At 33.2% G+C, this 22353-nt stretch overlaps 1 protein-coding gene across 2 annotated transcripts; it reads left to right on the top strand.

The window, feature by feature from the left end:
* Positions 1 to 4713: 4713 nt before the first annotated feature.
* LOC132713531 (uncharacterized) lies at positions 4714 to 16158 on the top strand. 2 transcript variants are annotated; one of them, XM_060696173.1, is made up of 2 exons: positions 4714 to 4929; positions 12634 to 16158. In XM_060696173.1, the coding sequence occupies exon 2, from the start codon at positions 12678 to 12680 to the stop codon at positions 14625 to 14627; it is 1950 nt and encodes a 649-aa protein (XP_060552156.1). In that variant the 5' UTR covers positions 4714 to 4929; positions 12634 to 12677; the 3' UTR covers positions 14628 to 16158. The 2 variants fall into 2 exon arrangements, with proteins under 2 accessions (XP_060552156.1, XP_060552157.1); XM_060696174.1 differs by lacking the exon at positions 4714 to 4929 and adding an exon at positions 8351 to 8480.
* Positions 16159 to 22353: the final 6195 nt, after the last annotated feature.

Raw genomic sequence — 22353 nt, 5'->3', positions numbered from 1 at the left:
AAATTAACTACGGAAAACACCTCCGGGCAACCAAACCCAAACCGTTTATGAGACAAAAAGTGTGTTTTGTTACCATGAGGTGTTGCTCTTGTATATTTTGAAGTCCTAATTTTGGAGAAATGAAAATGTTATTATTAAACGATTATTGCTTGACAGGATGCAGTAATACAAAGTCACACTGTATTTTTTGTGCCGCGTCCATGATTGGCCTAAGACTTGACATTTTATATTTATAATGTGTTTTCTTCTATATAGAATGCTATTTAAAGATCAGCTTCATCTTTCAGTATGTCCGTGAATTGTATATTCATATAAATGAAATTATAAATACAATGGAAAGAAATCAATATATTAATATTATGTTGTGTATAATTTCCAGTTAAAGGCTCTGAATGCATAAAATGTATAGAGTATCATTGCGGGTTTAGTTGATGGCATTTTAGCTCGTGTGTTTCGCAGGAAATGCCAAGCTTTCATGATCCCTGTGTCATCGTAATCGTTATCGTCATCGTCCTCGTGCAACCACTTTATTGAAGACCATTATTCAACACTTTTTAAAAAGGTATCAACACAAGATTTAATATTCTTGCACATGATGACACGATTCAGTTGTTAGACAAGGGGCATAATTTTGAAGTTGTGCCCAATTTTTGCTATGAATCTTTGTAGAAACTGCCTATAAAGAAGAATGATTTTGAACTATGAAACGTGAACATAAAACTGAGAATACTTGATTATCATGACAAGGCAAATTTTGTAGACAAAGGGCAAAAACAATACAAATGTATCTGAAAGCTATGTTTCCGAAGTTACCCCCCTTTTTATATAAGAATTTTGTCAAATAAGTTGATTCAGTAGAATGGTTTCAAAACTATGAAAGATATCAACATGAAACTTGGAATACTTGATTATCACGACAATGAAAGTTATCAGATAAGGGCATTATCCTATTAACAAAATATTTGGGAGTTATGTTCCTTTTTACTAAGAATATTTATAATAAAAAAAATGTTATTGAAAGATGTTGTCCTAAGAGCGATAAAAATACGCATGCGGTGCTCTTGTTTCGTTTTAATATGAGAAAAAGTATTTGTTTCAATTGGAAGTAAATAGAATGATTAATAAAATGGATGTCATTGTACCTTGGAGTCTTGTTATGAATTTTGAAAAGATCATTTCATGTAAGTTACATTATGCCTATCTAAGAGTATATTGTGCGTGAACAGATAAAAGTCAAAATATGTTTACGTCTGGCCATAACTCCTTTTAATTTAACAATTTAGTTCGCAAAAACGATAAATTACTCATGAGGCCAAATGCAATTTATGTAAATACCAATCGGACTTTACAAGTAACGTCCCATTTATGAAAAATAGTCAGACACTATTTTCATATTTCTGGCAAATTATCCTAAACATTTTCCAGTATCAACTGTTGGTCAATTACTATTATTACAGTCTATATTTCGAAATATATAGTTTTAGAGAACAGAACATTTATTTTTTTTTAAACGTGTCTTGATAAAGAAAGCACTTGTATTTGAATCGAGTATATTGTTACCAGGTTAGGATGTCACAAGCCAGGTAACGCCGAGTTAAAAAAATCCATAAGAGGCAAAAATAAGATAAGTAATATATCAAAATACTCCTATAATAACCATTTTATAATACACCTTATCAAATTTAAACTATAATTTTTCAATCATAATATAAATTTACTTGACATAAGGCCATTTACGTCGTCCCGCCATTCTGGTTTTATATTGTATTGTATGCATGTGATACATACATTAAATGAAGAGAAAACATGTACATGTATATTATTAAGTAATTTATAACATGTACGGATTTGACAGAAATATATGAAAGCTTCTAAATCACCTTTCAGTATACTGGGCTACTTAATTAGTAACCCAACTCTCTGTATATATATAATGGCCTTTTATTATTCATGGCAATATGTTTATAAAAGTTTATATCAATATGACAAGTCATTTATAGATTTACAGATTGGAAATGGAAATGATATGAATGAAAATTATAGATTATTACAATCGGAACATCTCGGATATTTCTTTATTGAATATTTGGAACGTTTCGGCTATGTCTTATTCGATGTTTGACGGAAAGGGCTGAGAAGATGACAGCGCATCACTAAAGAATTTTATCAGGATGTTGTTAGCAAGTGTGAAAAACATGATCCAATATCTACATATATAAATATTGCAGATAAAAAAAAATATTCTAAAACAAAATATTGAAATTCATCATATAAATGATCGTACTAGATAACTTAGTAACTTTATCAACATAATTTCTCAGGACATATGATAAGCAAGAATATATCTATTGTTCTTTATCAATATTTGAAAAAAAGAAACTTAAGGAAAATATGCTCATCGTAGACCAATCTAGTTAAATAACTACATTCAAATATGGAGATTCGATGCCATTGTTTGGTGTATAGTTTGTAAGACTTAGGTGCATAATCTTGTATGAAATAATAGATATTTTTCCTCCTGTTAGAAAATATCTGCGATGTTACGCAACCTTAAATGGACTTTGAAATCGCTTACTGCTAATATTACATTGATTTTTATTTGTTTGGGTCGTCAGACCAAACAAATAATGGTAGCGAAATTTCAGACTCTAATGCTGTTAATTGCAAGTGCCGAAAGTAGTCCGCTTTTTTGAAGCGGTTACTTCTCTTTATATGTAACACTTAGGCCGAAAAATTTAGGGGAGATCACTGCGTAAATATGGTCACATGACAGGCGGATTAATTTTCAAGCAAAATAATTCCCGAATGGTCGAAGATTTCTAATATTTTTTATTATATTTAGAATAATATGGTTTTCTTCAGGCCAGTAACATGTAAATTCACCGAGGCCGAGGGGTTTGTGCGCTCGCTTAGGAAGCGAGAGGTCTGGAGTTCAAATCCCAGTTAAGGCAACTCATTTTTTTTTCAAATTGTTTAAGTCAAATAAACATTGGACCGAATATCGGTGTTGCAATTAGTCTTATAGCCAATCTACTACAATTAAAACGCTGGAAAGCATTGGTGGCACTATACAAAAACAAATTGTTTTATAATCTCACAACCTTCACCTTTCTGACATTCTGAGACCCAAACAAATTCAGCGCCTTCTGTGCTTTGATTTTATTATCTCTTCTACTTATCTTAATTCTTATTGCTTTACCAAGTCAGGCAGGTGAGTTTTATCCTGTGAAACCCTCAAACCCCGGAAAGCCTGAAAGAGTGTAGGACAGTGAATGAGTATCTAGATAAAAAAAACATATCAGGGTTTCACCATGATAATACAAATATAATTTACGTATTTCTTAAACACTATGTTGTGTTCATCAAGAGAGAATAGGATTTCAACGTATTTGGTTTATCTAGAATTTATTTTAATTCGATTGTGTAGGAGGAGGCTTTAATCTTAAAGACACACTCTCGAACCCGTTCCTGGAACCAACAAGAACTGAGTAATGGGTGTAGTTTCTTGTTAAAGAAAACAACGGCTCGCCCCTGATGAGGTTTGAGCCCACGCGAGCAGCGATCCTTGGGTTACTATCCACTCGGCCATGCAGGGGTTTATAAACAGAGAATTATAAAAGAATAGTTGAAACAGGACCATCTCTAAATGTTCTGTTGAAAATGGAGAAAATAAATTAAGAAATATGGTAGAAACAGATTTTTATTCAAATAATCCTAAATGAAAATAATGAAATCTGTTTGCCCTCTCCCACTAACAATACACACAAAAGGGGACACTATGGAAACAAATACATGAAAAGACGCACATATCTTAGATCAGTTATATTTAAACGAAGATTATGCTCGGATATTTAAACATAAAATAAGTAAATATGAGTCGCAAAAACTTCGAGAACGATTTTCGCAACATTAGGAAGTGAGAGAGCATGGCTCAACTCACAGATGCTGATTTACTGCAGCATGTGCAGTATAAGACTTTTTAGATCTCCGTTATATTATTGGTTAAAAAGATTTTTTAAAGGGTCATATGACCGCGCAGAAAAAACCAAAACAAAATTGTTTGCGACCAAGCTGACCCAAACCAGCCGCACATCCGCGCAGTCTGGTCAGGATCCATGCTGTTCGCTTACAAACTCTATTACAAGTAGAGAAACTGATAGCGAACAACATGGATCCTGATCAGACTGCGCGTAAGCGCAGGCTAGTCTGGATACATGCTGGTCGCAAACCCATTATGTTGGTTTTGTCGTGACGTGGCTCATATGATCCTATATAAACGGTTGTTTGGAAATATATAACCCGCAAAGTTATATTTCAAATAACCATTTATACTCGGCCATATGACCTGTCAGAAATATTTATAACGAATTTATAATGTGCAAGCATCCTTTTTAAGCGAACATGTGTGATTTCTGCACCAGTGTATATAAAACTATATAAAAGTCACGAACTAAGAACGATTATAGCGCATTGAAAACTTTACTATCTAATTGTTATAAGATATATGCATACTACGCACTTATAATAATATTTGAGGATAGTACAGTGAATATTGACGGTTTTCGCGCGGGGAATTCCCTCTATATTTTCTCTCTTTAGTAGGCCATCTTGTATATAATTGAAATTATATTTGCCCATATGATATCTTTCCATGCATTTATTCAAATATATCTTAACGTTATATAAAAATCTATATTTAGCTAAATTAAAATATAATTATTTATGTCATGTTAACAGTTATAAACAAATCTCAAATGTTGTTAAATAAAGTTACTTTCACTTTCTATTCCGTCTTAGTTACAATGTAAGCGATCTGCGTCATACATTCAATCTACATTCTTTAATCACGGTGCGTAATCGTTTCGGGCTGATTTGGAATATTTTATTGCACCGGTTGATTAAGATAAAATGGACTTTTAGCTTGACGAGGTAAGAAAACACATTTACATCTGTTAGTCTTTGAGTATTCTACTTGCACGGAACATTGCAATTTTTAAGGAATTCATATACAACTTTATAAGGTTTGTTAACGGTCTTTTTATCAGTTGAAATCGAAAAACAATTTTCACATGTCAGTGAAGTAGTAGTAAACACTAACATAAAATTGCCAAAAAAAGTCATTATTATCTTTGATTTTTCAGGTATTTCATGATCATTTTATAGAAAATGCATTTATTTAAAAAAATAATTATCTATCTATATGTCATGTTAATAGTTAACAAAAATCTCAAAGGTTGTTAGACTTTAAGTTACTTTCACTTTCTGGTCCGTCTAAGTTATGTAACATCGAAATGTAAACAATTTGCGTCATACTAAAAAATAATACATTCAAAAATATAGTGTAACAGGAAGGAACTCCAGAGTGAGTATACCTTAATAGACATAACATTATTAAACAGTTAATTTTATAAATTGCAAGATAAGTAAAGTAAATTTACAATTCGCTAGTCAACCTTTGCATGAGATTATATTGTTAATTTTCGTGTCGAATATTTTATCTCTCTTACCAATCTTATTGTACAGTTTTCATGTCTATCTCCATACGCTTTTCATGTATCGGTAAAAGTACGGAGTCCTGTTGTAATCAGCAAAAGTTTTTCGCGTGACAAAAATCGCAATAATTACGCCAGCTTTACGCTGCTTTACGTAAATTATAATGCAAACTCCTTACTTTGAATTATGGGCTGTTTGAAAGACCTGTTGCAGAAAAGTGTAGTCTAGATCTATATTTGGATTTCAGATTCGTCTATTGTACGGTCATTGACATAATCATGAAGGTTATTATAAAGCATTTGTCAATAAGCAGTATCTAAAACCTGCATAACTTTATATCCATATCACTGTAAAAAGAAAAGAAAAGAATAGATTTCTATATATATATTGTACTTTTTTGAGCGGGAAAGATATTGTCATGACTTTCGAAGTTTCAAAACAATCCAAAATGAATGATCAAAATTTGTTACAATTATGAAATCTGCAATTGATGCGAAGGGACCTTAATTTTTTAGGATGTGTGTATAAATATATGGCAATGCGTTTATTGTATTAAATTCAATTAATTTACAACAAATTTTGAATTAATGGCTCATGTAATGTATGTTTTGTGTACATGTATATGTGTGTATGTATGTTTATATGTATATATAATAGATTTATAAGTTAGTGGTTCAAAGATCAATTTTGATATGAAAATGTTCGAACATCCTGGCATCATATATTTATTGTGCAATCGAAATAGGTCTTCATAGTAGTAAGGTATTATGAACAAAACTTTTTTCTTGCAACATTTAGATCTATTTGTTTGCATGTTTCATTGTTTTTGTTTTTTATGTTTTTGATTGTTTGTCATGACAATTGAAAAATGTCGAACTGACCATGACCTTGAGCTTTGAATATGAACGTCAAGGTCAAGTTTGTTTTTGTTTGTTTGTTTGTTTTTGTTTGTGGTTTTTTTGTTTTTTTTGTTGTTTTTTTGTTTTTTTTTCCAGACTTCCTGATTAAGGAAGGCCTTGTACCCTTTCGAGCTCTTTATTTAGCATTAGAACCACATACTGAACAAAGAAAGGAGCATTTATCTGTAAAAATTTACTATTAAAATTTTGTTGTATTAAAAAAAAGAGGGTACCAATATCTAAAAAATAAATACAATATTTTATGGTTTAACAAACAAGGCTATGCAAATTATCGATAAGAAGCGTTATGTAGCCAAGTCAAGTCAAAGTATTTATTCGCATAAACATATATACATGTTTTTCGCCACACATAATTGGCGGTATATTAACAAAAGTAATATAATATTGAAAAGTATGAAAATAATTATATAATTCATGTTTCATGTTCATGTTTTAACTAAAGATGGGCAGTTTTAAGTACACATAAACACATACAATACAAGACATGTCATATTTAACATATCTAATAATATACAGCATAAATATGAAAAAGAGTTTAAAGAAATACATATTTTATTAAACAACAACACTCTCGTTTCTCTTCTTTAAAGCCAGATAGACAAATTTTGCAAGTTTTATTATAACAGATCTTTTGGTTGTTGACATAAGCTTATTGAATTTATTCATATTAGGCCATGTGTAATAATAATTATCTAAAAGAGTTAAACGTAATTCTCTATAAAAAGGGCATATTAACAAAAAATGATACTCTGATTCAATTTGATTCATATTACATCTTCTACATAATCTTTCGCTTCTAATAATATTCCTATATCGACCTTCTTCAATCTCTAAGTTGTGTGATGAACATCTAAATCTCGCTAGTGATTTCATATGTGCCTCAACATTAACAGTATTTAAATAACTAGCTTGAATAAAGGTTAACTTAAAATCTCTATAATAATCTAATTTAGAAGATGAGTCTAATTCAGATAACCATTGTTGTAAATATTGATCATGGATTCTTTGAATAATTAATTTAACATTCCTTTCAGATATTCTATCACAATTCCACAGGTAAGAAAAACCAAGGTCATCTAATAACTTTTTTTACATTACATTTCGTCCCTGCAACATCATTAATTTATACATAGTTGAGTCAGGCATATTTTTAATCTTATACCAAAACTTAATTATTTTAATTTTACGTACTATATATAAAGGAAATACACCAAATCCTCCATAAACTGCAGTACTGCATGTTTGTTGTTTAACACCAAGTATTTGTTTTAGAAACTTTAAGTATACACGTTCTATTTCCGGAGATTTATGGAAACCCCATATTTCAGATCCGTAACATAAAATTGGTAATACCATTGAATTAAAGAGTTTTAATTTATCTTCAATATTTAAATTAACATTATCAAAAAGGGAGTTCAAAGAATAAAGAGCTTTTAAAGCTTGGTCAGACAATGATTTTTGAGCTTGATAAAAACTTCCATTAGATGATAGCGTTACTCCTAAATAAGTAAATGTTTTAACTTGTTTTAAAATTTTATTGTCATACTTAAGCGATATATTTGAAGGTCTATTACCTTGTCTAAAAACCATTACAACTGTTTTATCTGAATTAACTTCAATATCCCATTTCCTACAATAATTATACAATTTATTAAGTAGAATTTGTAAACCTTGTTCAGAGTAAGAAAATAAAGCAGCATCATCTGCAAACAACAACAAATAAATTTGTAATTCCTCAATGGTAAAAACATCTTTACTATCGTCAGCTAAGTGATCTTGCATATCATTAATAAACATAATAAACAAAAAGGGAGATAATGGCTCCCCTTGCTTCAAGCCCATGTAGCTATCAAAAAGTCAGTTAGTGAGCCATTATTACGTACACATAATTTCACACCCTCATACATGCTTCGTAGCGTACCGTAGTTTTGATGAATCATTAATAAAAATGTAAACGCGCAAACGTAAAATACTACATTGTATTCTATTTTTAGCATAATGACATTTAAACTGACTCAGGACTGATCACACGAATTATTTGACTCTCGGAATATCTTATTCACGAAGGTAATTTGATTATTATTATGTTTAACAATAACCTTTGCAATAATGAATTTAGTGTGACGTAAAGAGTGCATTAGATTGAGATAATTGTATATTAAGATGATTTGAACTGCCGTTTGCATACCAATAAATATATAATTAAAATTTACCGTAATGTATCCAAAAATGTCGGCAAAAGCCTGTTTAATTTATCAATCTGTCAAAGAAATCTAATCATCACGGGGGAGGAACTGTTACTCGAGGGATGGAGTTCTTATGATGACTTGTCAGGAGTTCTTGTGATAACTGTCACAAAGTTCGTCGGAAAACATGTGTATATACTACAAAAATACTCCTCAAAAATGGTAATTTTCATCTTTAAAAAGTGAGTTTTCGGTGATGAATTAAACTTTGACACAAAATACAAGATGTTATCATAAGAACGAACTCCATCCTTCGTGTAACAGTTCCTTCCCCGTGATCATAAGCTATTCATAAACCTCGACATGCTCACCTGACTGTTTTAGTTAGGTTAGGCATATATATTCGTGGGTCAATATGGAATGCAATAATAAGTCTTCGCTCAACCTTTTGTTATGTATGCAACATATTACATGTATATAATTTATATCTGACCAGTTGGTATTTCCAATATTATCATTGTTCTATTTTTAGAACATGAACTACATGCATGTCAACAGGAAGTTTCTTACCTGTTGTAGAAAAGTCTAGATTATGATTCATGCATTATATTTAGATAGAAACTTCCGGAATGTTCTTTATTGTTGAAGTTGCTAGATTATGATTACTGTAGAACATAATAGACTTTTCTGGAATTTTCTTAGTTAATATATATAAAGGGACATTTTTCATTACTTTTATCTTTTAAGTCATCAGTTACCTTTTAAGTCATCAATATATTTGGAGTATTATTCAACTTGGATATTAAGTGATTTATTGGAGCTTGGATTATTTTAAAATAGTTAAAATTATTCTTGTGGATTTTATTGTGGGAATTTATTCTAAAGTGTTCTTGGATTTTACTTGGATTTAAGTGTGCTATTAAAAAAGGGATCATTCCAGGATCAGACTAGACATTTGAGATTTCATTTTTTTTATTTGGACTTCAGGTATTTGTAAACATAATTTGTTATTTTATTTTTCTTTTGATAATTTTTCTGTAATAAATTTGTTATTGTTACAAGTTTGTTGCTGGCTTTTCTTTCTCGTTACGCCTGGCTCGTAACACTTTTTAAAACCCTTAATAAATATTAATTCGTAAAAACGAAATATTATTTCGTAACTACGAAATAATAATTCGTAAATACGAAATAATATTTCGTAAAATCGAATTAAAATTTTTCTAGGGTTTCAAAGAGTTTTGGTAATATTTATAAAGAAGGCCTTGAAACTAAGTTCTCGACTAAATAGAAGGCGTGTAAATGCAATATAAATAGTGTTTTTTTTTTCTCCCCAAGTTTTATAACTTAACACTATTGTATATAAATTAAAATAATCGCCTCTCAATAGCGTTGCAGCCACAGCCGTGATAGTACACGCGCTAGGAAACTTTTGTTAAAATGGGGGTCATGTGCTTCAAATCCAAGCACGGACAATTTATTTCTGTTTCGTTTTTTCGATATTATTGAGTTTTGAAATAAAATATTATGTTTTTATGACCGCACGGTGCCCATACATAAATTGTAAGGAAATACTCTTTTTTAAATTGATTACATTAGTGAAAATCTGGACCCCCCCCCCCCTTTAATTTTGCTAATGTATATGATAAAAGAAAGTAATAATATACATGTAGCATGTTTATTTCTTACAGAAACATGTCAGAAAAGATTAATGGCCTAAAAAAAAACGATGGGAACATGTATTTGACAATGGGGGAAAAGAGGATATTTTGAATTGAGAATGACTTCTCACTCAAAAACCCTGTTCACTTAAATATATTAACTTGAAAACCATTTTGACTTATAATCGCAAGATTGATCCAGGTTTACATGTACAGTTTTTATTTGTAAGTTTTTGACACTCATATAAAAGTAATTATAATCAAATCTTAGGATTAAGCTGTCCAAGTACTAATCAAATCTTTTGATTAAGATGTCTTAGTGCACAGCACAAGTACACATTTTTAACATTTGTATTGAGAAGATGGTTATTCAACACTTGCAACTTAAGTTAAAATATTTAATTCATTAAGTTAATATTTGATTCATACTGGTACAAAATGAAAGTTTTTTTTTCACGTACAAAAAAATCCTATTATTTTAATATTACTTTTCTGAAAAAAATCTGGGAAATGTACTTTCTGGTGGAAAAAGGCAAAATGTTTTGGACTTAAATTTACGGTGGCACAGACGTGACATGTGTTTGTTTTTATTTACGAGATACTATATCGTGGCCACGAGTTACTAAGTCGGGCGCACGAGATAATGAAGTGGTGCGCAAGAGATACTTTGTCGTGCGCACAGATAACTAAGTCGTGGCCACGAGTTAGTAGGTCGTGCGCACAAGATACTGTATCGTGGACATGAGTTACTAAGTCGTGCGAATACTAAATGATGGGCACCAGATAACTTACTGGTGCGCACGAGTTACTAAGACGTGCGCACGAGATAATTAAGTGGTATGCAAGTGATACTATGTCGTGCGCACGAGTTATTGAGTCATCAGTTTGAGATAATTATGTCGTTACTTTGTGTTGCGAACGAGATAATTAAGTGGTGTGCAAGTGATACTATGTCGTGCGCACGAGTTATTGAGTTATCAGCTTGAGATAATTATGTCGTTACTTTGTGTTGCGAACGAGATAATTAAGTGGTGTGCAAGTGATACTATGTCGTGCGCACGAGTTATTGAGTCATCAGCTCGAGATAATTATGTCGTTACTATGTGTTGCGAACGAGATCATTAAGTTGTGTGCGCGAGATAAATGTCCAATCAGATTACACTATATTTGTGATTTTTATAAATTCGTTATCTCATTCGCGCCCACATAGTAACTCGTGCCCACGACTTATTTATCTCGTGTGAACGACTAAGTAACTCGTGTGCATAACATAATATCTCGTGCACACCACTTAATAATTTCGTAGGCATGATTTAGTAACTCGTGGCCACGACTTAGTTACTCGTGCGCACGACATAGTATCTTGTGCGCACCACTTAATTATCTCGTGTGCACGACTTAGTAAGTCGTGCCCGCGACAAAGTATCTCGTGCATCACCACTTCATTATCTCGTTTGCACGACTTAGTAACTCGTGGCTACGGCACAGTATATCAAGCTCACGAGATAAATAAAAACGCACAAATGTCTTCTCTGTGCCACCGTTTAAACTGCTTGAATTATCAATAAACCATCATAAATAATGGTCAGCTTGGCAATGTGCCATTCCAATAACCCAAACTTGAAAATGGATCAGTTTTTTTAATCGTATATACGTAATTTTGACGATGTTAAGGTATTCACATCCCCTGTGAAGGTATTACGGATCGAGACCGTGTTAATTTAGATATCAACGCTTAAATACAAACATGTTAGAATATTGTATTTCATAATATAGTTATTAATTTACGTCGTTTGTAAAATGATACTCTGTATTAACGGATGATTTGCTTGCTTTGTTTGAAATAGCTTTATTGCAAAATCCAAAATTACTATGGTGGCTGTTTAATGCCATGTCATATTTTTGCTTCTCGTGACGCCAGAGAAAAACACAAAAATACGATAAAGTGTTGACTTTATCGTACATTCGCATCGCGGGGCACCTGACGAAAACACGAACATACAACATAGTGACCCATATGTCGTAATTTTGTGTTTTCGTCTTTCGCTTCAAAAGGCACTAGATGAAATCTCGAAAATACGACAAAGCAACCACTTTGTCGTATTGCTTCTCTGCGGGGCGCTAGGTGAAATCAAGAGAATACGACATACAGATTACTTTGTCGTATTTTAGTGTATTCGTTTGGCGACCCGCATGGCGAAAATCAACAATGCACAAATCAGCCAGCATACAAAACGAACTATCAGAGTAACATGTAACTTTAGTCAGATTATATTGAACACTATATAGATCTAAATTTAAGCTTAGTTAAAGCATACATTCTACTCGGTCTTAGAAATGTTTTTTAATATGTTGTGATTTTTTTTCTATTTTCAGTCGGTGTTTAGATCTTGACGTATCCAGTACCTCGTAACAGAGTAATGGCGCAAAGTAAACAACTCGATAGTCGAAATAAAGCGTGTAGATATCCTGAACAAGACAGCTATAGTGAAGATACCTTTTCTTCTGAAGTCTTCGACGAAATCAGTTTGTGTGTTAGACCGGAAGAAGATCGTGAGATTATTAGTTTTGACCCAAACGATGATACAGATGAATTATCGTCTGTTAAACCAACCGTTAGCTGTGCAAAATGTGTGGAGCATGTACGTGTGGAGAAGGTGTCACAAATTCTCAGAGGCCATCATATAACTATGCCTGGTAAAATGGTTGGCAACAAGTATGATCCAGAACGCCGGGAGCAGAAGTGGATATACATGCACCATGCCATTGTTAAAGATATCATAGCTAAGGATGACCAGAAGTCAGTCGTGGAGCTGAAGTTGATCCACATGTGGGAAAACGAACGCGGTGAGCTTGGGCTTTGTGAGTCGAACACGCAATTCGCTCTTGCTAATGACGAGTTGTACATAGTGGAATATAAACATCCGAGATTTACGCGGGAACAGGTGGTAGAAAGAGCGGAGAAAGCGCTAAATGACCGGGAAAATGCTCGTAGTGAATCCAAAATGATACGGTTCAGTTGTTACAATGTGGTCACAACAAACTGTGAACATTTTGCCACTTGGTGTGTGGTAGGATTACAAAAGAGCCACCGAGATTTGTATTTCTGGCAGCAAATAGGTCAGAAGGTTGTCGAGATAGGCGAAAGTGAACAAGTCATGGAGATGAAGGCGCGGCTTGTTGACATATTTGGAAATGCAAGCAAAATAGTAAAAGGCTTCAAAATTCTGTTTGATTCTTCAGATGAAATAACGAAAATAGTCGGAGACAGCATTAGCATGCCGAGCGCAACAACAGTATTAAGCGGCACTGCCGCCATGTATGTATTATATTGCATTATAATGACTCTATACTTTAAGTATAAGTACGCAAGAAGTGAAATATGTGCTTCGTGTTTTCGAAACAGTATAATGGATCTTTGGGCTAGATGTTATGTGTATGGAATCACCTCTGTAGCCACGTTTTTCATACTGAATGGCAGCGTATCAATTCCTGCAGTGGTAGGTGCCTTCACGCTAATAGCTTTGTCGGTGGTTTGTCAACATTACATCCCAAATATAAGAAAAGCTCTGATGGCCCCATACGGGTGCAGCAAGACCGCAATATATCGGCTTGACGACATAAATATCGGAGATATTGTTACTATACAGTATTGGGGTCTTCCCCATGACGTCATTGTTACGGAAGTTCACACAAATAGCAGTGATAAGAAAGGCAAGATTCGAGTTGTTCACTATGCTTTGGGCTCACTGTTTACGACCAGAGAAGTAAAAGAAGAATACTTTACATTAAGATCGGTTTCAAAACATGTTCCTATCTTGCACCGTCATGACTGTGATCATTTGAATTTGTTTTCTCCTGAAATTGCTGTCCTAAGGGCTAAGCAGAGAATAGGTGAAAGGAAATGGCATGGGACTAAAAACCGTTCCGATCACGTTTGCTACTGGGCGAAAGTAAAGAACTACTTTACTGCAGATGCAACAGACGACACGCAGCATGGATCGTCTGCTTCTCTAGAGGATCAAGGTCAATCGAAACTTCCGAGTACCTTGTTTGTGGGTGAGATGGAAGCACACCTCAGTAGCGACATAGAAATTGGGGACGCTGTAAGAGTTAAAGGTGTGGAGGGAATACTTGTATACAAAGATTGTGGAGAAAGGAAAATGAAATTGAAGATTATCACTGTTAAAGATTCCGTGAAAAAGCTGAAACAATTTGTAAATCTCAATACTGACAATCTTACAGTTTTGCGATACCACCCGGTGCATTGTCATCCGAAACCAGTGCGAGCTGATCGGGCCAAATTGGTAATGGGCCAGAAAATTCCGTTGAAAAGTTTTATGGATTTTTGTTTATTACTTAAAAGTTAACTTTGAGTGATCGATTACAAGAGTTAGTGTCTTCGACATTAATGTAGCTGAAGTTTGAAGTTCGACAGTCTTGCGCAGGAATGCTAGCTTCTGATTTGATACAAAAATGCCGTTTATGTTGTGAAACGGTTGAAGTACATACATGTTTATACATAGGTCATGTGAATGTATTTACTTTAAATGTATTTACTTTGCATAATAACTCATAAAATAATATATCATTGGTAATATGACTACATGTACACGGAGTGTGAAGGAATAATACTGGTGTACATGCAATATGTCATAAAACGTGGGAAACTGCTTGTACATAACTGCAGAGACTTTGAAACAACCAGTTATGAGCTATGTAAAGGTTTTAGCTCAATGGAACAACGTCTTTCCCTCACAGGGGTTAAATCTACCCAGCTAGCGGTTAGAATCAAACCCCTAAGTCAAATACTAATTATTGAATTTTCTAACCGGTTTTCAGCTAAAACCGTCGTACCCGTTTCAACGGATAATCGTGAAACCCCAAGCAAAATGAGTATTGCTTAACAGAGTGCCTCTCTGCAGCTGCTGTATTGTATTTGTGTACCATGTTTATGACTGACCAGTAAAACAGGTCCGACTGTGTGTAGTATTAGAATGTTTCTTTATAACATACGTTTTCTTATGATTGTCTGTAAAACAGGGTCGACTGTGTTAAGTATTATAATGTTTCTTTATAATATACGTTTGTTACGATTGGCCTGTTAAACAGGTTCGACTGTGTTTAAAAACATTAAAATGTTTTGGGGCTTTTTTTGTTGTTTTTTTTTTTTCGTTTTGCTTTTTTAGTTATTGGTGCCCGTTATGTCTCAGAAATGCTTTTATTTTATTTCTCAAAATCTTTTTTATATTTGAAGTTTTCAACATGTTACGCATTGGTTATTTATCTGAACCATTTGTTTCTGTGTCCATATGGTAATAGTACAGATGTAGTGATTTAGTATTTGTATTGAGGTCAGAATACTACTTTGTTTAAATTTTGCTACTTTTATGACAAATAATTTAAAATTCAGCACAATTTTCTTCATGTGGTAAGCATCTAACATGCTCTTAAATTATCATTTAACGTTATTATTACAGATACATCTCATGTTTTCCCTTTCTAAGAATGGCATATATTAGTTTCTGAGTCATAATGTGCCTTTAAATAAGCTTTATCCGCTTTCATTATAAATTTCGTCATAAAAAAATCTGTACCATAATATTATGGGGTGGAAGTTTAGAACATCATCAAAAATCCTCATCGCCGTTTCATTGTTAAAATAAGTTAGATATTTCTTTATAATTGCCCATTGTCATAATAATTTTTTTTATCTTTCATACAAGAAAAAAAATTATTGATTCACTTGTACAAAAGCAAAGTTTTAAAATAGTTGTGAGTATACCTTCATTTTGTGCCAATGAGTTATTGAAGAAAGAAAATTGTTTTCAGTAATCTGTTTAGTATTATACCAGTATGGTACATGTTTGTATTATAGATAAAATAAAATGCATATTTCCATTTTCCGTATTTTGACTTTATAAATTTACTGCATATTTTTCCGTAATTTAACTGATGTCTTGCCGGACTTCTTTTAAATTCAGCCAATACACAAAAATAAAGGAAAGGCCTTTCGAATCGTTGGGTAAAAAAGAGAGAAAGTATATTATAAACAGAAAATGCAAGTTTTGGCTATAAATACAGGACTTATTTCCATTTCGTGGTATGAAAATTATCATATTTCACCCGTAACTGCCGCCATTTACAGGTTCTAGACAATTACCATATTAGAACTTTACCATTCGGATATGATGTGAGCATCAATGGTTACCATACCGGGAATCATATTGCCAGGTTCGAGTCGGTAACATTCCCAACTAAACCGAAGGGTAAAAGCTATATCTTTTTTAAACATTATTTGGCATATTTCGACACGAGTTCAATGCTAAACATATATTGCATGCTTCTATATTGACTACCGCAACTCAATATTTATCTTTATTTCAATCAATGAAAATAAATCCAGTATTTATAGCACGAAACTTGAATATCCCCAATTCTTTTTTTGCTGACTGATTATGATCCTCCGTAAACTATTTGTTCCGATTCCTCTCGTAAATTGGGAACAACCTGACAAATGAATCGTGCCATTGAAACGGACAGTTGAACCAAGTCGGTCGTTATCTTATTTTCTTGAATATATTCGTACAACTATTATAGCCGAACACGTATGTTATACTATTTGGATTTCTGGCGTATAATAAGAACATGTTGGCAGCCAGGCATCCTAGTCTACGAATCCCGCGCGAAACGTCTCATGAAAGGAAGTCTATTTGCCTGTTCAGGATCAATATATATTTATGGGAAAAAATAATATTTAGAATTGACAATAATCAAATTCATAACAAATAAAATCTGAAGCTTTTCTCATTACATATTTTAGAATAAGGAAGACAAACGTGGGAGTATTATTATTCAAAGGACGAGTGGCCACTCTTTATATCAGCGAAAATCGTGTTCTTTTTAGCATCAATGAATATGTTATGATGGCAGATTTTATTAATCACGGATTTGAATCAACTCCTAATTACAAATGTAGTTGCTAATTTGTTACAATTTTGCGCTTTGCGTTGTCGCTAGCTACAACACAACAATAATTGTTATCGTCTTGTCGCTGCGAAACGCGCCAAACTGCGTGTTATCGTCCATGATGCCCACTGCCCAGTCGCTTGGGTAATATTTAAGGGTTGGCTTCTTATCGTGCTATCGCATGGCTCGTTATCTCGAGCATAAAAGTGCCAATAAGCCATTTTGCCTGTTTTGCTAGCGACAGGACGACAAGAAGACAAGTCGATAACGCGTTTGGCTCAACGCGAGGCACAAAAGTGAAACAAATCAGCCGCCATAAGATTTCGCCATGTTATTTACAGAAAGTAATAATCATGAAAGAAGTATCGAATTTTAAATAACAAGTTTAAGCATTAAATCTGATTTTGTTGTTTATATGTTTGGAATATTGGCACGCGTATTCTATTCACCTCCCAATTTCTATCATTTACAAATGCACCACCTAGTGAAAGACAATATTTACTTTGACCGAGAATATTCGGGTGTCAGAAACGAGATTTATTATTAATCACGGATTTAAATCAACTCTACGCATTAGGATAAAAATAATAGGGTTGTCAAACCTTTTGTCGCGTGTAAATAGCGTTTTCCCAGACACAGTCAATGGATGATTTTTTTTACATGTTTTTCATTGATAAAAAGACAGACAATTGAGTCAAAAGGCTATATTCATTCTATTAATATACATGTATATAACATTGGTCCGATAACTTAATTTCCCTATGGGGAAATAATCTGTCATTTTTGAGACAAAGAGTTTGCAGATGTGCATAATGTTCGGACATTTTATTCTATTGCCAGGCGATAATTAGGAGTTGATTTTAAATCAGAGTTCATCCATAACTAACGCTTTGGTCTAATATTCTGTCTTACACTCCTTAGATTAAGTAATACTATGTTTATTGGCCAAAACTAGAAAATGACCACAATTCATTTTGGTGTCAGACGGTCAAAGGTCAAGTGACTGTCTGTGACCTTCAAAAGGCTTGTCCGGCCAATAATACTGAAGTCAAAGGTCAATGTCGCCTTGTCGTCAATGGCATTGAAGGAAAAAACTACGTAAAGAGCACTTTTTTAAAGAGGTCTTTTTTGTGGAGTTGGGTAACGAAGAGTTGACCAGATTTTAAGGCCATGATACGAATACTTTTTAGTTTACTATCGTTGTCTTAATTTGAAAGTTGAAATATTTAGTATTTTACCCTATGATTTGAGTTTATATTATTATTAATTATATTATAATTATTAATTTTTTTTCCTTGAGGGGATGACAATGTCTTAATTTGAAAGTTGAAATATTTAGTATTTTACCCTATGATTAGAGTTTATATTATTATTAATTATATTATAATTATTAATTTCTTTTCCTTGAGGGGATGACAATACATGCTCCACAATCATTTATAATTTGTGTGATCAAGTGCAATTTAATTTACGAACATTTTATAATTGTTGATGAGGAATAAAAGCCAATACCGATGGGAAGGACTAAAATACAGAGAACTGCAACCTTCGAGGAGCATTAAAACAGTATACGATATGCAGGATCAATCTTTATTGCCGCATTGCGCAGAATCTTTACACCATCTTAGAAGAAGAAAGATTCCCTACAACGTCTTATCGAAAAATATATTACTTATATATATTTGGATTTGAACTGTGTACACTCTGGGAAAAAGGCCCGAAGTTTAGTTTGGCATCGACATTACTAAATGACCTGAGAAAAATGTCCAAATTCCGTGTAACTCTTCGACATTGCCTGCCGGGTACGCGTTCTCTGCCCAAACTTTATCCGCTTTCATGAGCTCGACGGTAGCTGCCACTGTAGCTGTATTGAATACATCCTTTGTGTTAGTAATTCCTTGTGCTAGTGTGACTCCGTTTTTAACTATCTGCACGCTTAGGTTGTGGCCAGGCATTTTTGTGAAACTGACAACAAAGGTATAGAGTCCATGGTAAGGAGCGGTGAAGTGTCCACTATATTCGTCTTAGCCGTTACCTATGTTTGTTAAAATCTTGTCGAAAATGATATGTTGATATAGGGCGAATGGAGATATCTCATGCGTCAGGTGTACATTAAATCCGACTGCATCGATGCAGGGACACCCTGGAATTATTCCAAACGATATTTGTTAAAATATGTGCAATGATCACCTTTTGTATATACATAAGCATGTTGTCACGTTTCTAATTTTGGCACGTTTTATACTTATTTTTATTTTTGTAAGCTCACAACTTTTCATTTATTCATTATTTTTAAATTTCATTATATGTGTTAGGTCCTGAAAAGTTGATACGTACAAACACATCCATTTTCCGTGGGTCCTATATTGTTGTTGTTGCTGTTGTTGTTCTTGTTGTTCTTGTTGTTGCTGTTGCTGTTGTCGTGATGATGATGATGATGATGAAGACATTTATTATGTATGGTGATGGTGCTCATTATGATGAAGTTAAAAAGATGGTGGTAATGATGATGATGATGATGTTGCTGCTGCTGCTGATTATGATGATGATGATGATGATGATGATGATGAGGATGATGATGATGATGTTGCTGCTGCTGATTATGATGATGATGATGTTGCTGCTGCTGCTGATTATGATGATGATGATGATGATGATGATGATGATGATGATGATGATGATGATGATGATGATGATGATAGAAGTGCACTACACATGTTTTATTTATTATCATCATGGTAAAAGACATCATGAGGATCATCTTTAATATTCTTCATGTCAGTGAGTGAGTGAGAATGAATCAATTAATCTACTTTTAAAGATGAAAATGTAATTATTGCTTTATCTTCTAATAATTGATAAACATAATTACTTACTAGCAGTATATGCCTCCAACTGTTTGACTCGAGCTTCAAGAGCAGTAAACCGTTTGTCAATGGACAACTGGTTTTCCAAAAAACGTTGACTGTAAGAAAAGAAAACGAGCATAAGAATTCTGCGAAACATGTCTGCACACTTCAAACCGTATGATCTCACTTTTTTAATACATCCGCTCTGTTAAATTATTACGCATGCCTTTGTTTCAACAGTATCGAACAATGTTAAAGATATCGGTTAAAAAAATTGTTTAACAGAATACTTCCGTCCGGTATTTTTTTTTTTGCTCCACGATCAATATTGATATAATAACAATTAGTTTAAATCTGGAAAACAGGAGGTAGCGCTATAAATCTTATCATATATGACCAAACATGTTTTTGAAGTTTGAATTAAATCCCTAACCCATTATCTAAGTTACAGAAAAGAATAAGGACAATTCTAAGTTTAACGGGTAGAAACCCCGCAATATATTGATTTTAGAATCATGTCATATAATTATCATTTGGGAATTGATATGCAACTTATATTTAAAGTTTAAAGTAAATCCTTTAAAAAATAAAGAAGTTTCAAAAAATAGCATTTTTAACAAAAGTTCAATGCGTGATAATTCTGAAAAGAAAATGTGCACTAGAGTTATGAACCTTGTCACATAAGCTGTGGTTGATAATAGGAAACACGTGTTTGAATTTTAATGCTGATACATTATGAATTAAAAAAAAAATCAAAGTAAATATTGAAAATGAATATATATAAATTTTAATTTAAAGTGAAAGCTACGTGGTGAGGTAAAGGGCAGTTAAACCATTTACTTCGAATATGAAGCTAAAATGCAAAAAATTGGACAAATTTTGCTATGTACTTGACTGGATATTAACGTGAACAATAAAATAGATAGCACTAGTTCCTGGGCATGAACACAAAACTGCCACTCTGCATTCTGAGTCATGAAGGCGTCTAAGTTGATGGTGTTGGTGTTGATAGTTTTCACTATATTTATTTAATGTCCCAGATGAAATGAACGTAGCCTTTTGGCTTGATTGTCTAGTTAACAAAGAAGAAAATGTTGTAAAATAATCATACATTGAGTATGTCGGTATGGCGAGTTATACATGTATATCTTGTATAGACCATGGACTTGCATAAAATGTATTAAATATATACTTTTACATGTAGTAGAACTGTAACAGTTTAGTAATGTTGCCCCCACTTGGAAAAAAAGGCACATCGTCATTCTCTCCATAGCGCTTGTCTTGACCAACCAAAAACTGAAGTCATATTGTTCGGTTGAGGTAAGTCATGACTACAAGATGGCCCCTATTTAATAGGGTAAGTCGGTCAAAGTTCAATGTCACATTAGAATACCCCTATTAAATAGGGTCAGTCGGTCAAAGACTTTCGGTTGAAAGTTAAATTTCACATTGACCTTGACCAGAAAATGATGTACGACTAAAAACAAGAGAACAACTTATTCAAAATCCTAAAACGTTTAGTGTGGAATTTAAAGTAATAATAAGAAGATGGACCCAAATAATGATTTTGTGATAAGTAATTCGGGTCACAATTAAGTTGGTCATTTCAAAAAGAAGCTTGTCCGATCAATAAGTACAAGTCGCTTAGCCTACAATCCTGAGATTTTGGTTACTTGTGCCTTGCCTACTTGAAGTTGCCCGATCAAGTAATAAAGAACCTGTTAAACTGTAGTCCTGAAACTTTTTTTGTAGTTTGGACATGACTGGTTGATGAACCCTATCAATTTTGAAGTCAACGTGCCAATGCTCTCGAACCAATAACTAGAAAAACGCTTCAGATTTTTTGTTTGACACTTGATCGTGATTGATGAATGACCCCTGATAAATCTGAATTTATTTTTCAAAGATGACCTTGACCAAAAAAACGCTTGACCTACCAATAACTAGAAAAGGCTATGACATATTTCTTTGTAGCTTGGTCATGTTTAGTAAAATGCTAATGAATTTGGGTTCAGACAGACAAAGGCCACGGTGACTTTGAAAACATAAAGCTTGTTAAACCATACTTACTTTGTAGTTTAATTTTTTGGCCTACTGTCCTAAATTTCGTCTTTATATCGGTCACAGCTTCAAGATGAACACAAATTTATTTTGGTGTCAGTCGTCGCAATGGTCAAGTTCACTGAGACTTTGACTTTTCAAAAATTAAGACTAGCATGTGCCTAAATTCACAAGTGCCGGGGGGGGGGGTTACATGTTCGACAACATTTATAATTTG

This window comes from Ruditapes philippinarum, unplaced genomic scaffold (genome assembly GCF_026571515.1).
Source record: "Ruditapes philippinarum isolate M1 unplaced genomic scaffold, ASM2657151v2 ctg8006_1_1_1_1, whole genome shotgun sequence".
NCBI classification, from domain to species: domain Eukaryota; kingdom Metazoa; phylum Mollusca; class Bivalvia; order Venerida; family Veneridae; genus Ruditapes; species Ruditapes philippinarum.
Note: the sequence above shows the minus strand (reverse complement) of the source record. Positions and strands in the feature narration are given on the sequence as shown.